Genomic DNA, 14,416 nt, shown 5'->3' on the forward strand with positions numbered 1-14,416 from the left:
AGGACGCGCGGCGGAGCGCCCGGGGCTGTCACCGCGGACGCGCCGCGCGCACCGACCCGGGACGCGAGCATCGGGGGAGCGCCGCCCGCCGCCGCCCGCCAAGGAGCCGCGCCGGCTTCCTGGGCTCCCGCTCCCCGGGTGAGCATCCGCCGGGGCGGAGGGCGATGTCTGCCCGGGCCCGCCGCGGTCCCCGGGACGGCCGGGCGCAGTGGCTCGCGCCCCTCTGGTGCTTCTCGGCCGCGCTGGGCGTGCTGCGGACCCCCGCCTCGCAGGCGTTCAACTTGGACGTGGACAAGCTCACCGTGTACAGCGGCCCCGAGGGCAGCTACTTTGGCTACGCGGTGGACTTCCACATACCTGCCGCTCGCACGTAAGTCGCCCCGCGCGGGGAGTTTTGCGCAAAGGGGGCGAGCCCGGCCACAGGTTGGGTCCCTGCCCCTCTGCCCCGGGGGACCCGCGCCTGTGCCCGCAGCCCGATGGAGGGAGGTTCCTGAGATTCCGTCCCGCTGCGCACTTGGGGTCCCCTTGGGCTCCCCGCCACTTGTCCCCCCCCCCCCTTCCATGCTAGATGTGCCTTGTGAACTTTGAATTAGTGATGTGCCACTTTAAATTAATGATGTGCCACTTGTGTAGAACACGCAAGTCCGGGGCGGGGGGGAGGGGGGTGGCTCCCAGGACTCGAGCAAAGACCCGAGCCTCGTACAAAGGGGAAAACGGGACCGAACAGATCCAAGTCTGTTTCTGCGTAGCCTGTAACAATTAAGCGTCTGGGCGCAAGTGCGGTCTGCTGCAAGCGGCTGGGCTCTGCCCTTTGCTATTTTTTCCCCTTCTCTCATCTCACTGCATACACAGCTCCACCTAGAGAAGAATTGGGACTATTTGCACCCTCTTCAAAACCAGGTTTCCGGCGCCCGTAGGTTTCCAACGGGAAATCAAGTTTGACAGTCGGTCTCCATCAGAGATCCGTTTCTACCCCCGATTCCCCGCCCCCGCCCCTAGTCTCGGCGAGCACGCGGCTACGGAGACTGCATCAGACGCGCACGCTCTCATGATTCCCAAGGAGTGATTTTTCTCCAACCCTTTCGCAGAGCGAGTGTCTTGGTGGGGGCGCCCAAAGCCAACACCAGCCAGCCAGACATCGTGGAAGGGGGAGCGGTCTATTACTGTCCCTGGCCCGCCGAGGGGTCTGCACAGTGCAAGCAGATCCCGTTTGACAACACCAGTAAGTGATCTTTGTCCTTCTCAACGTGGGTCCTCGTTTCAAAGAACCAGAGCCATCGTGGAGTTAACTCCCCCACTTTGTTTCTCCTCATGCGGCCCGTCTGATGAGTTTGTGTTGTGGGCTGTCCAGGTCCCTCCACTCGAGCCTGAGTGAAGGGGAGGAAAATGAACGGTGAACCCCAGACAGGGAACCTTGGTATTTTGACCTTGAGTATTTGGATATGTCCTAGTAACTTCTGTTTCCTTGCTGCCCCAAGATGAGCAGTTGCAGGGTGAGCGGATGCTTTGAAGACATACAAGCGTTCCACCCTAATCTTGATTATGGAGAGAATTTGGTTGCTTCCCAAGGACAGATCTGGGAAAAGACAGATCCTTAGCGTTTCCAGTGCCCAGACTCCGGAGGCAAGACTCAGCTGCTATAGACCCAGACATCGCTCCATGTTGCTGTTTAATTCTTTACAGAAAGAAAGAATTTTCTTTCAAAATATTGGACATTGGATGCAAACTAGGACAGGCAGAGTGTGGATGGATTACATTCATTTCCAAAATCCCTAGACAGATGTTTCTTATTTAATTAAAGGGCAAATACATTTTAAACAGTTCAGGCTGGTTCTGTTTCCTCTGGTGTTTTCTCTGTGGGTCCTGAGAAAATAATTTAAACGTAATGCTTTCAAAAGCATTAACACTGGATGTTTTCATTTGTACCTCTAAAACTCTATGAATTCAAAAGGTATACATTATCACAAACCAAATATCTCTTTTCAGAAAAATGTGGACTCAAATAATGGTCTTGGATGATCAACCACTTAAAATACCTTTTGCTATAAAATACCACACAACTATTTTATGACCTCATTTTTCGTTATTGTTACATTAGAGTGCATTTAGAATGTATGTAGAAAATTCATCTTCACAGCATTTAATGAAATTGGATGGGTGGTATTTACCTGTTTTTAACCGATTTGCATTTTTTTTAAAAGAGAAAATAATTTCAATTCTTTCAATATGGAAATCATTTCAAAGAAAAAATTGTATGCAAGGCTTACCTTGAATTATGACCAAATAAGGAAAATATTTTATAAAAGCATTTTCAAATTATGTCTTTCATATGTATCTATATATAGTCACAATAGCTCAGTTACCATAACTCAGTTATTTCATCCCAATTTTTACAAGCTTTAACTTTTAAATTTATTAGAAATTAGAAAAATTAAGCCACTTGATGTTAATTTGTAATTATAAAACGATTAGTTGTTTGATTGGGATTTTAGATGCTTCTGATTACTCACCTCCAGCTTGAGAATAAATTTCCTCATTCAGAAGAATTAAGCATCAAATTAATGGCATTTTTAATAATCCATATCAAAATCATTTGTATTTTTCAAAGTCTTTAAAACTGAAGCCTTGATAAATAAAGACATAAAGCATTCATATTATTTGAATTTAAGTTAAGGGAAATAAATATTTATACTTTAAGATATGTTAATGCCTTTTTACTGGGAAGCAATCTATAGTCAGGGACATGAATTTTGTAACCTTCTAGAACATTCCCATAACATACCAAATCAGGATCTGGTTAGTATATTTTTCCTTTGATAAAAGAAGAACCAATGTCTGCCCGGATAAGTCACATCTGAATACCTTTCTAAGTGCTAATCCCAGTAGATGTCATGGTTCAATAGATGAAAACCAGAGAATACAGACATCAGTATGAATTTTTAAAAACTGAACACTCCCAGCCCAAAATTTCCAGTGTTGAATTACAAAAGGTAGATTTTCCAAAAGTTCCTCCTAAAGCAACTGCTTGGAGATTTGAATTCACTTTCCCATAGAGAACTAATGCTGAAAGACTGTGCTTTGGTTTCCAGAATAGCCCACAGGAATGCACTTAACCCTTATTGGAGCCGAATTGTGTTTGCAATGAAACAGTAGGGGACAAACTAGTACAATTTTAGCAATTAAGTAAATAGAAAAATGGTAAGGATGCCGAGCAAAGATCAGTGTTACTTGGAGAAAGAGCCAGGGGTGAATGGCATCTTCTGTGCAAGTTCTGAGGAAGTCTGGATATCTCAAAGGGCTTTAGAGATTAATGCTTGTGGTTCTCCGCTATGTCGTAGTTTACTTCTAAATGAATGGAGGTTTCTTAGGGTGTTTTTTTTTTTTTTGGACAGACAGATGTCCTTATCCTACAATTACACTTAGCAACCCTAACCGCAATGATTTGGGGACTCATAAAAGGAGTAAGATAAGGGGTAAAAAGCAAGGAGGGAGATAGACGTTTCTGAAATCATTGAGCAAAAAGTGAAGAACAAAAACAGCTTAGGCAACCACACGTTTGTGAGAAATGAGTGGTCTGTGATGGAACGAACAAAGCAGTGATCTGTGAAAGCTTGGGCGAGTTGCCCTGAGAGAAGAGCCTTTGAGTAAAGAAAGTTCCCCGTGTTAGCCATCAGGGGGTACTGTGGGCCCAGGAACCTTGGTTGCTGTTGGGAATGGCCTGGGAACGGTGGGGCAAAAGGAATCTGGGAACCCCAGCCCGGCTTGACCTTGGCTACTGAGTGGGTGCTAGCAAGCACAGGACACCTCATTTCTACCGGTTTCTTATCCAGGTGGCCCGGACGACGGAAGTGCCAGTGGCTGCCATTTGCCGGAAAGCAGGGAAAGAGAGGAGGGGCGCCAGGAGTCAGTGTAGTGATTTCCAGTTCAAGCCTCTGTTCTTTGTGCAGAGTGCGATCTTGGAAGCAAGGATGAAAGGCAGAAACAAAGGGGTTGCTGACTCGGGCCTCTGGCCGTCAGTGTTCCCACATGCTTTACATGTTTTGATCACCTAGTGTATACACTTATTTCTAATCCATAACATGCGTTTTATGAATAAGGAAATTGACATCAAACGTGTTAAAAAAAGATACACACAAGGCCACACCTGGTAAACGGTTGGTGCACGGTTGGAAAAGAGGTCTGCCTGCTATAGAGCCTGCCTCTTCACCCTGCCTTCCTTCCAGGAAAGGGAGAAGCCTGGTCCTGATAGGGTGCAAATTCAGGGTCCAATCCTGTGGAGCTGAGATATGGCTTGCCACCCCCCCCCCCCCCGCCCCGTTCCATTCCCTCGCCCTGCAGTTACCTTCACAAATTGCGATTAAAATGATCTTCTAGAGAGGATCTGGAAGGGAAAAGCGGTTTGGGTCGGGGGTTGCGGAAAGCAGGGGTCAGAGGAGTCTTTGTCTCCACGGGAATGATGGGTTGTACATGCCCCTGGTTTGCCAGAGCTCCCCACAGCGGGCTGTGTCCCCTCACTGTCCCCAGTCACCTGCCTCCTGTCTTACTCTCTGCCCATTGACGGCAATGTAGTTTTCCCAACAGAGGAAGAACATTCCTCTGCTTGACATAGTAGTGGCTCTGAGTGCTGAAGCTGCCGTTCACGGACTAGTGTGATGTCTCAGGCAGAAATACAGATTATATTGCAAATATTCCTCTGAAAAGGTAGTCCTGACTCCCCCTGTGTGTTAGCTCTGGGCCTGCTTTTACTATTACATCTGAATTCAAGGTGTTCTAAGTGAATTTGACCTTTTAATGACATTGCTTCAACGTGTGCAGGCCCCTGGGGTGTCTACAATTTCGTGTTCACAGTGGTAACCAACTAAACTCGGCTTAGTCGTTGAAGGAGACTGGCCTATAATTCAGTCCCTGGATCTGGTTGTGATCTTGAACTTCAGTTTATGTAAGGTCAACTGCCTTTTTTCTTTTTTCAACTTCCATTTAGTTCATGTTATTATTTTTTTTTCATTAAATAATCGTTTATTTTATTTTTACCTCATCATATAAAGACTGGATATTACCATATCTTATTGGATTTTAAAAATTCCTCCTCACCATAAATTCAAAAACAGGAAGCCAGGAATAGCCTCACACTTCAAATGCATGAATACTATTAAAATCTGTGGTCCTTTCAAGTACGGAGAAAGGAAACCTTAGGGAAGCATATGGCAGTGGGGGAGGGGCAAAGTGCAAAGAGTAGATAATTTTCCTGCTCTGTATAAAATCAAGGAGCTGCAGAAAAGCACTTCTCTCATCTCCCTTCTGTCTTTCCCTCTTACTTCACTGGAATAAAATTCCCCCATCACCAAATTGATCTCTTTCACTTCTGCCTCAGAAACTCCCTAACCTGTGCCCCATGCCTCAAACCATTTAAAACATCGCATCTGCCAGATTCGTGTTTCGTCCTTTCTAAATAGACTCCCAGGTTCATTAGTTCTCTTTCCGGTGGTTTCTAAGCCCATGTGTGCGGTAAATAAAGCTGCTACGTTTCAGCCTTCCAGCCCCCAAAAGGGGGGAAGAGTGACATAGAGTCAGTGGAGCCTCATCTTTGGAATGATGGGCAAATTGCAACAATAGTAGCACAGGCACGGTGTGCAAATATCTAATTAAATACACAAGTGAGACATTTTGAGCAGAAAGATAATGGCATGAGCTAATTACCCATCAGAGTCATCCTATCGCTAAGAATAACGGGGAGGCAATGCAGCTGGGAACCACTGGCAATTAGGGACCCACCGAAAGAAGGAACAGGAAGAGGTGGGGGGTGCCACTGAGACTCGGAACCCTCTGAGAAAAAGTACCAGAATTTGCCTGGCCTTTATCTAGTATCTTTGTGTTTAAACAACAACAACAAAACAAAACCTTGAAATGGAAGACGGTTTGGTTAGGATTATCTCAAAGCTCTGAAATGGTACGACTTGTCGTGGGAGTTGTGTTTTAGCTTGGGGACCGGAAGGAAGCCTTTGTGTTGGGGGTCTGTTTTATTTTGTGTTAAGGAGCCCGCAGTAAGAAAGCAGCTTCAAGCATCTGGCGCTGTGACTGGTACAGGGGTTGCTTTTTGATAATATTGGGTGTGCCCTCTCTCATGGGAGGGGTTGGGAAACATATTGGTCGCATAAGTCTTGCTTTTCCCAGCTCCCTCAGAAAGAAATCAGGTTTTGTTCAGGAACAAAGAGAAGAAAAACGGAGGTCGGAGCTATCAAGTAAATGACAGAGGAAATAACACCAATGTGACAGAACTCACGGACGGCAGAAATCTGGGCTTTGGGAAGTTCAACTGCAAGTGGAAAAGGGGAGGAGGCAGCCTCAACGTGACCTCCATTAAGAATTAATCATGCCATAATTAGTATAAGTTTTGCTAACCAGAAACATACATGTACATATACATGCAGTGTGGATCCCACGGAATCGTTGAGGGTGGTTTTGCTGGATGGTTTACTCATTCTGGGAGCAGCTCGTGATGGCTACCATGCCTGACACACGGCCCTTGACAGATGCAACCACCTTCCCTAAGCTTGTCCCAATTGGCTCAGACTCTCAGACGACAGAACGCGCCCGAGTCCTGATACGAGAAGGCAGGAGGCCGTGGTCCCTACAGCACATAGCAACCGAGGAAGCAATTAGAAAAAGGAAGTCCTTGAAACTCCAACTAGAAATGGGAAACAGATCTGTTCCACGGCTAGTTGAGTCGTATGAACATTAGGCGCCTGTTGTTGCCTGATGTGCAAAATTCTTTTCAAGAAGCTAGAAGTCTGCGTGATGGAACAGGCTTCCAGGCTTTTTGGCAGGAATAGCCTGTGTAGCAGCTGCAGCGTTCTGGGAGAAAGGTAGGAAATTGTCTTAAAATTATTCTGAAAGCAGACAAAAGCACCTGGACCCTTAAGGTGACTGGATGAGATGTGTGCCTTCAGACTTTAGCTGTTGTGTATAGAGAGCCCGGTAGCTATGCAAGTGCGAATAAAGAGCGTCGCCGATATTCCGAGAAAAGCTCAGATCAGATGTGCCCTGACTGACGCCAATAGGGATTACACAAATAAGGGATACACAAATGGGGATTTTTGAGGAAGATAGATAGGAGACTTATCATTGATCCCACTAAAAGCACTCACTTAGAAAATAATATTTAATTTTCAAAATTCGGTTTAAGTGTATCCTTAGCAAAAACACATTGAAGGCATCAAGCAAGGTGCACCCATATAATGAAATCCAAAAATAGATTAAACATAATTTGAATTCTGTTATGGGTAGTCAAGGTACGTAAGAAAATCGCAATTCACCAATAGGTGATTTACACTAGAAACATTCTACCTAATACACTGGTGTTATTTTGTTGGACGTGAGCCAGGCACTTCCCACACCAGTTTGGAAGAAACAGAGCTGAATCTCAGTTCTGCAGAGTCCAGTTGCTGAACCGTTGGTATTTAGTATATGGCCCCAAAGGTCTGCCAAATTTTCTAGATCCATAAACATTGGTAAAAGTGATCATCTCGCCTTTTAATTGTTTTCCGTAGAAACGAGGCATAGATTACAAAACAAGTCTTTGTAAAAATGCCAGGCATTGGGGTTGGAAAGGAGGTGTTGACTCCCTAGAGGAGCAGAACAAGCGAGTTTGGTGGGTAGGGGGGTGGACGCACGGTGGAACTTTCTATGCCTTGATTGTGGCAGTGGGTACGGGGCTAATGTGTTTTTGTCAAAACCAATAGAATGATCCATTACCAAGAGTGGATCTGACTGTTTGGAAACGAAAAAGAAAATCTTTATGGAGAATGCCAGAGAGTTGTATATTCGATGTGGAGATGCAGTTTGGTTTTGTGACCATTGCTATGAGCATGTGGTCTTTAAGTTCCTGGACCATTGGAACTAATAACTGGCAGTATAAGGACACACATTATCGTTGAAGAGCTTAGGCCACTGCCTCCAAATAAGGGGGACCATTGGTCCGATCATCATGTAGGACCTTCTTTAGTATTCTTTAAGTAAAGGATTATATATTCAGAGGCACTTGGGTGGCTCAGTCAGTTAAACATGTATGTGACGCTGGCTCAGGTCATGATCTCACGGTTTGTGGGTTCGAGCCCCACGTTGGGCTCTGTGCTGACAGCTCGGAGCCTGGGGCCTGCTATGTACCCCCCTCTCTCTCTCTCCCCCTGCCCAGCTCGTGCTCTGTCTCTCTCTGTCTCTAAAAAATAAATAAACGTTAAAAGCAGTTTAAATGATTACATGTTCAGAGTATGTTTGGTAAGAGCACTGTCAATGAAAACATGCTGAGTAAGAAGAAATCTTTGCAATGAAGCATCATACTTGTGTAATTTTCTTATCCTTACTGAAAGTCAGGCATGGGACCCCTCACTGGTTTCATTAGGCTAAGGAGACCCCACCTCAAACATTTCCTGTAGTTTTCACAGTCAGCGTTAAGCACCCTGCCGGGCATATACATAAGAATATTAGTTCAGTTTTATTCTTTACCTTAGATATCTGACATAAGGACGCAGATTTGTGTATGATGTTGCAGAAGCCTCTGTATCCGTCTGCCCTGGTTTCCAGGATGTGTGGAGATTGGAAAGGCACACACCATTGCTACAGGAATAGGTTTATGCAGGAACCTCGCATAGCCCACCTTCATGCAGAGCACTGGCCCCAGGTGTAGCCGGGTGAACCTGCTCCCACTGGTCAGGTTATGGCTCCATTCACAATACAGCACAGCACAGGGTGTCTCTCAAATGTGTGTTACATACACACCCATGTCCCTACTCACCCTGGACCCACACCCTGGTGTCCCTGACCATCCAGAGCACCTTCTCTCCCTGTAATGACTTTCTGGTACTTTTGGCTTCTCCCTTCCTACCATTCCCAGTGGGAAATAGACTTTAGACATTAATTGCGAAGTTGCTGCCAATTGTTTTTTAGGAGAACGGAGGTCTAAACACTAAAATATAATGTCTTCAAACATCCTCGATCTGGGTGGTCAAGTAAATTGTGGCATAATCGTACAATTAAGTATTATAATCATAAAACACGAAGCCTACCGAGAATCGGTATTAATATGGGAAAATGGTTTTGTTTTAATGTCAGGTGAAAAGCATAAAATTCAAAATTGTATCTAGACATGTTGAAGAGAAGAAAAATGGATATACGTTGAGAGGTTGTCCTCGGAAAGTGGGCTTAAAACCAAAGTTTTTTCTTCCTTTTTAATTTTTTTAAGTTTATTTATTTATTTTGAGAGAGAGGGAGAGCACGAGTGGGGGGGGAGGGAGAGAAAGAGAGAATCCCAAGCAGGCTCCATACTCTTAGCACAGAGCCCAACACAGGGCTCCATCTCACGAACCATAAGATCATGACCTGCACTGAAATCAAGAGCTGGATGCTTAACCAACTGGGCCACCCAGGTGCCCCTGTTTTCCTTCTTCTTCTTTTTTTTAATGCATTTTTACCTCATTTTCAAAACTATGAACAGGTATTTATGATCAGGAAAACTAGTAAAATTAAGCACGCAAAAATTGCTAAGTGAAATTGTTGAGTTCACTGAAGTATTTTGAAAATTGAGTGTAGATGGTAGAGTAGTTTAAAAATGTACTATTTCTATCGGTGTTTACATTAAAAAAATTTTTTTAACGTTTTTTTTATTTTTGAGACAGAAAGAGACAGAGCATGAACGGGGGAGGGTCAGAGAGAGAGAGGGAGATCCAGAATCAGAAGCAGGCTCCAGGCTCTGAGCTGTCAGCACAGAGCCTGATGAGGGACTCGAGCTCACGAACCATGAGATCACGACCTGAGTTGGACACCCAACTGACAGAGCCACCCAGGCGCCCCTATGGGTGTTTACATTTACAAATACTGAAGACTAAGGATGTGTTCAGTAACCCTTACATGTGTAAAAATAAGAAGATGGAGTTGTATCGCCTGTTTTCATTTTCAAGTTGTCCCTGAATCATCAGGATCGTGGACTTGATGGTCTGACACATAGAAGGGGCTGCACCCTTCTATGGTGGGTGCACCATTGTACAGAACCTACCAATTCAAATGCTAATTTCATGTGGAAACACCCTCACAGACATATCCAGAAATAATGTTTAGTCAAATATCTGGACACCCCCTGAGCTGGGCAAGTTGACACGTAAAATCGAAGCCTCTGTGAGACTGTCAGTGCACGTTCTCCTAGGAATGGCACTGAGAATTCATGAACTAAGGAAACTCACGGGATTCATAGGTAAAACATTTATTGGTTGGTTACTATTGATCTTCACGTGTCTTAGGCAGACGCATACCCAGGAATTACTGTAGTAACGAATGACTCCCAAATCTCTGGCTTCAGACAACCCAGGTGCATCGCTTGCTCCCACCGTGTGTTTATTTTTTTAAGTTTATTTATTTATTTTGAGAGAGACAGAGACAACACGAGTAGGGAAGGGGCAGAGAGAAAGGGGGAGAGAGAATCCCAAGCAGGTTCCGCACCGGAAACGCACAGCCGGGTGCGGGACTCAAACTCAGGAAACTGTGAAGTCGTGACCTGAGCCGAAACCAAGAGCGGGACGCTTAAGAGACTGAGCCACCCAGGCGCCCTTGTATGTTTAGTGTAAGGTGGTAAGGAGGTTCTTATGAAGGATGCAGGCTAATGGAGGTTCCTCATTGATGAGCGCTTTCAAGATCACTCCAGCTATAAAGGCAGGTACAGCGTTGCACACTGTTTGTTAAAGCTTCTGCCCGGAATGGACATTCACCACTTCTCACATTTGGTAGGCCAAAGCATGCTCCGGAGGTTGGCCATGCCAACTTACTTCACACTGTTTTGTTTTTTTTTTTATCCGCACCTAACAAAATAATATCTACAACCCGTAGAAGAATACCAGGTAGGATAGGAAATGTAGTAAAAAAGGTTGGCTTTGAAAACTGTGATTAAAGCTGATTTTTCTTCTATCCCTAATGGACATATTTTGTAGGACATATTTTTGGGGGGGACTGAAATCGCATAGCTCTTCGGGGCTGCAGCCCCAACCCTCACACTTCCGGTAGAGAGCACATAAATGGCAAGGAAATGAAGGTGTTTCTGTCAGCAGGGATTTGAGTAAAACTTTCTACCAAAAACCAGTCCTTGACCTGATCTGCCTGGACTCCATTCTCTACCACAAATGTTGTCTGGGAAGACTGAATGCCCTTCATCCTTTCAGTCAGCCTTCTTGGGATACGTGCTGTAAAATCAATGTCTTTCCCCCCCCTCAAAGCACATTTCAGTTCACTTTTTAATATCAATTTTTTTTTTTAATTTTTTTTTTCTTTTCAACGTTTTTATTTATTTTTGGGACAGAGAGAGACAGAGCATGAACGGGGGAGGGGCAGAGAGAGAGGGAGACACAGAATCGGAAACAGGCTCCGAGCCATCAGCCCAGAGCCCGACGCGGGGCTCTAACTCACGGACCGCGAGATCCTGACCTGGCTGAAGTCGGACGCTTAACCGACTGCGCCACCCAGGCGCCCCAATATCAATTTATTTTTGAGAGAGAGAGAGCACGCGAGAGCGTACCTGCATCCAAGTGGGCGAGGGGCAGGGAGAGAGAGGGAGACGCGGCATCTGAAGCAGGCACCAGGCTCTGAGCTAATCAGCTCAGAGCCTGACCTGGGGCTTGAACTCTCCGGCTGTGAGATCGTGACCTGAGCTGAAGTTGGATGCTTAACCAAGTGAGCCACCCAGTTGCCCTGCGGTTCATTTTAACCCACCTTTACTTCTAAAAATATTATCTTTTTTTTTTTTTTTAATTTTTTTTTCAACGTTTATTTATTTTTGGGACAGAGAGAGACAGAGCATGAACGGGCGAGGGGCAGAGAGAGAGGGAGACACAGAATCGGAAGCAGGCTCCAGGCTCTGAGCCATCAGCCCAGAGCCCGACGCGGGGCTCGAACTCACGGACCGTGAGATCGTGACCTGGTTGAAGTCAGACGCTCAACCGACTGCGCCACCCAGGCGCCACTAAAAATATTATCTTAAGACAACAGTGGAAGCGAAAGTGAAGCTTCATGTTAGCAGGCAATAAAACCAAATTTCAGTGACTAGAACAGGGTTAGTAGCTTTCCGTAAGCGGACACCAGTCTAAAGAGTCGAAGTGTGGCCATGAAGAGAGCCCAAGGCCTTCCTTACTCTTGTGGGGTTTATGGTGCACAGCCAGTGACAGAAAAAGAAAGGTAAGGCCAAGGTGACAGAGAGCGGTGTGTCCCCACCCGTGTATCTATTTTTGATTGGGCGGGTATTAGTTTCCTGGTGCCGCTGTAACAAATTACCATACACTTGGTGGCTTCAAACAACACAAACTGATTATCTTATGGTTTGGGAGGCCAAAGTGGAAACTAGACCCCACTGGGCTCAAATCAACGCGCTAGCAGGGCTGTGTTCCTGAGGGACGCTCTGCGGGCAGAACCTATTTCCGGTTTCCAGAGACTGCCCACGTTCCTTGGTTCAGAGCCCTCGTCGGTTTTCAAAACCAGCAATGTCAGGCTGAGTCCTTGTGCTCTCAAGTCTCTGGTTCTCCTTTCCTGCTTCCCTCTTCCACTCTCAAGTACCCTTTATATGACATCGGTCTGGATAATCCAGGATAATCTCTCTATCTCAAATTCAGCTCCCTAGCAACCTTAATTCCACCTGCAGCCTTAATTCCCTTTGCCAGGCAACCTAAAATATTCACAGGTTTGGGGGCGGGGGGGGGGGAAGGTTTAAGGTATAGACATTTTGGGCGTCTATTATTTTGCTTACCACAGGTGGTTAGACTTTTATTGAGGAGGTGGAATATCAGAACAAGGACCTAAAGTAATTAAGTGAGGGAGGGAACCAAGTATGGAGGGTCGGGTGGTGTTCCAGCCTACAGTAAAGTCATTGCTGAAGTCTGGAGATGAGAGTATCCTTGGGAGATAGATAAAGGGCACTGAGCTGGACCCAAGTCAGGGGAAAGAGTGACAGAAAATGAAGCCAGAGAGCCCAGTAGAGGAAAGATTACATAATAACTGAAAGGCCAGGGTCAAGGCTTTGGATTTTATTCAAGGAGTGATGGGCAGCCCCTGGTGGTTTTGAGTAGACGAGTAAGATAATTTGAATTATGTTTCCCCAAGGATCAGGTTAACAGACAGTAGGCAAGCAAGAGCGGAAGGAGACTGGGGTTTGGTGACAGCAGCTGGGGTTGAAAAATGGTTGGGTCTGGGATTCATTTGAAAGTGCAGGCGGTAGAATTTCATTATGGATCGGAAGCAAGGTGTGGAAGAAAGAGAGAATTCTGACCTGAGTCATAGGGGAACAGGACAGAGACAGGGAACAGTGGGGGAAGGAGCAAGTCTTGGGGAAAAATAATCAGGAGTCGAATCCAGACCGGTGACATGTGAGCTGCTTATTGGACATCCGGGTGAGGTCACGTGGGAGGGCAAATGAAGAAAGCTGGAGCTCAAGCACAAGGCTTGGAGACTGAGATTGGGAAGCCACGAGTGTGTGGACGGTATTAGGACCGTGCCTTGGGGCGTGAGTGTGGCCGGAGGAGCCGGAAGCAAAGTACAACCAAGAGAGAAGGGAAGGGAACAGAAGGGGGGAGATCAAGGTTGAGACTGAGTCGTGGGGCACCTTGACATTTGGAGAAATATTGGAGGGATTGACAAGGAGAGCCACGGAGGCAGAAGAAGTCATGAAGCCAGTGAAGCAAGTCCTGTGAAGTGGAGTAAAGGGAGAATGGGAAATTATTGCCGTGGAACAAAAGGGGTTGCCGTGGAGGTGGGGAGAGAGAAGAGGAGAGGACCCACCCGGACAGCAGGGGCCCGGGACCTTCACTATAAATGGGCTCAGGGAAATGGAGTTGTTGAGAAGATACTAGTGCGTGTTTGCAGTCTAATAGGAATCATCCTGTTGAGAGGGAAGCAGCAGTGACTGAAAGACGCTGGGAGGGGACCTGTAGGAACAAAATCCGGAAAGGATGTAAAGGGGTGGGTGGGGACTCTTAGACGGAGGGGACAGGGGCAGCTCTTCCTCGGGGACAAGACAGCAGCACAACAAGGGCACCACCGAGAGGAGCTTGGTGGGTCTGGAGACAGGATGAAGACAATGACCTTTCCTCACGTCTTGCATTTTCTCCGTGAACCGGGAAGCAAGGTTATGGGCTGATGAGAAGGGAGCAGGAGCAGGTTAGCAGAAGGAGGAAGGGTGAAGAGTAGTCCCGGGGCAGAATGAATCGAGCAGTGAAGTCACAGGATTGAATCGCAGGCAGTGCGCAGGGACCGTGCAGATTTATAAATCTGAATTTACTGGTGGCAGGAATAAATTTTTTTTTTTTTTTTGCCTCTGCTCACCTTGGTTCTACTCTTCTGGGATAGGATTTAATATCTCCCAGGGAACAAGTCCATCCCGAGTGTTAATCTC

The 14,416-nt window shown here is 46.2% G+C and overlaps 1 protein-coding gene across 1 annotated transcript in view; it reads left to right on the forward strand.

Annotated features, from left to right (window-relative positions):
* Positions 1 to 50: 50 nt before the first annotated feature.
* Positions 51 to 14,416, forward strand: part of ITGA8 (integrin subunit alpha 8) — a 191,292-nt gene continuing 176,926 nt past the window's right edge. Inside the window, exons 1-2 of the mRNA XM_040450953.1 lie at positions 51 to 370; positions 1,089 to 1,222. Coding sequence (XP_040306887.1) covers positions 165 to 370; positions 1,089 to 1,222 — 340 coding nt within the window. The 5' untranslated portion in view covers positions 51 to 164. The remainder of the gene's footprint in view (positions 371 to 1,088; positions 1,223 to 14,416) is intronic.

Source organism: Herpailurus yagouaroundi, unplaced genomic scaffold, assembly GCF_014898765.1.
Source record: "Herpailurus yagouaroundi ecotype Mexico unplaced genomic scaffold, PumYag 203, whole genome shotgun sequence".
Taxonomy (NCBI): Eukaryota; Metazoa; Chordata; class Mammalia; order Carnivora; family Felidae; genus Herpailurus; species Herpailurus yagouaroundi.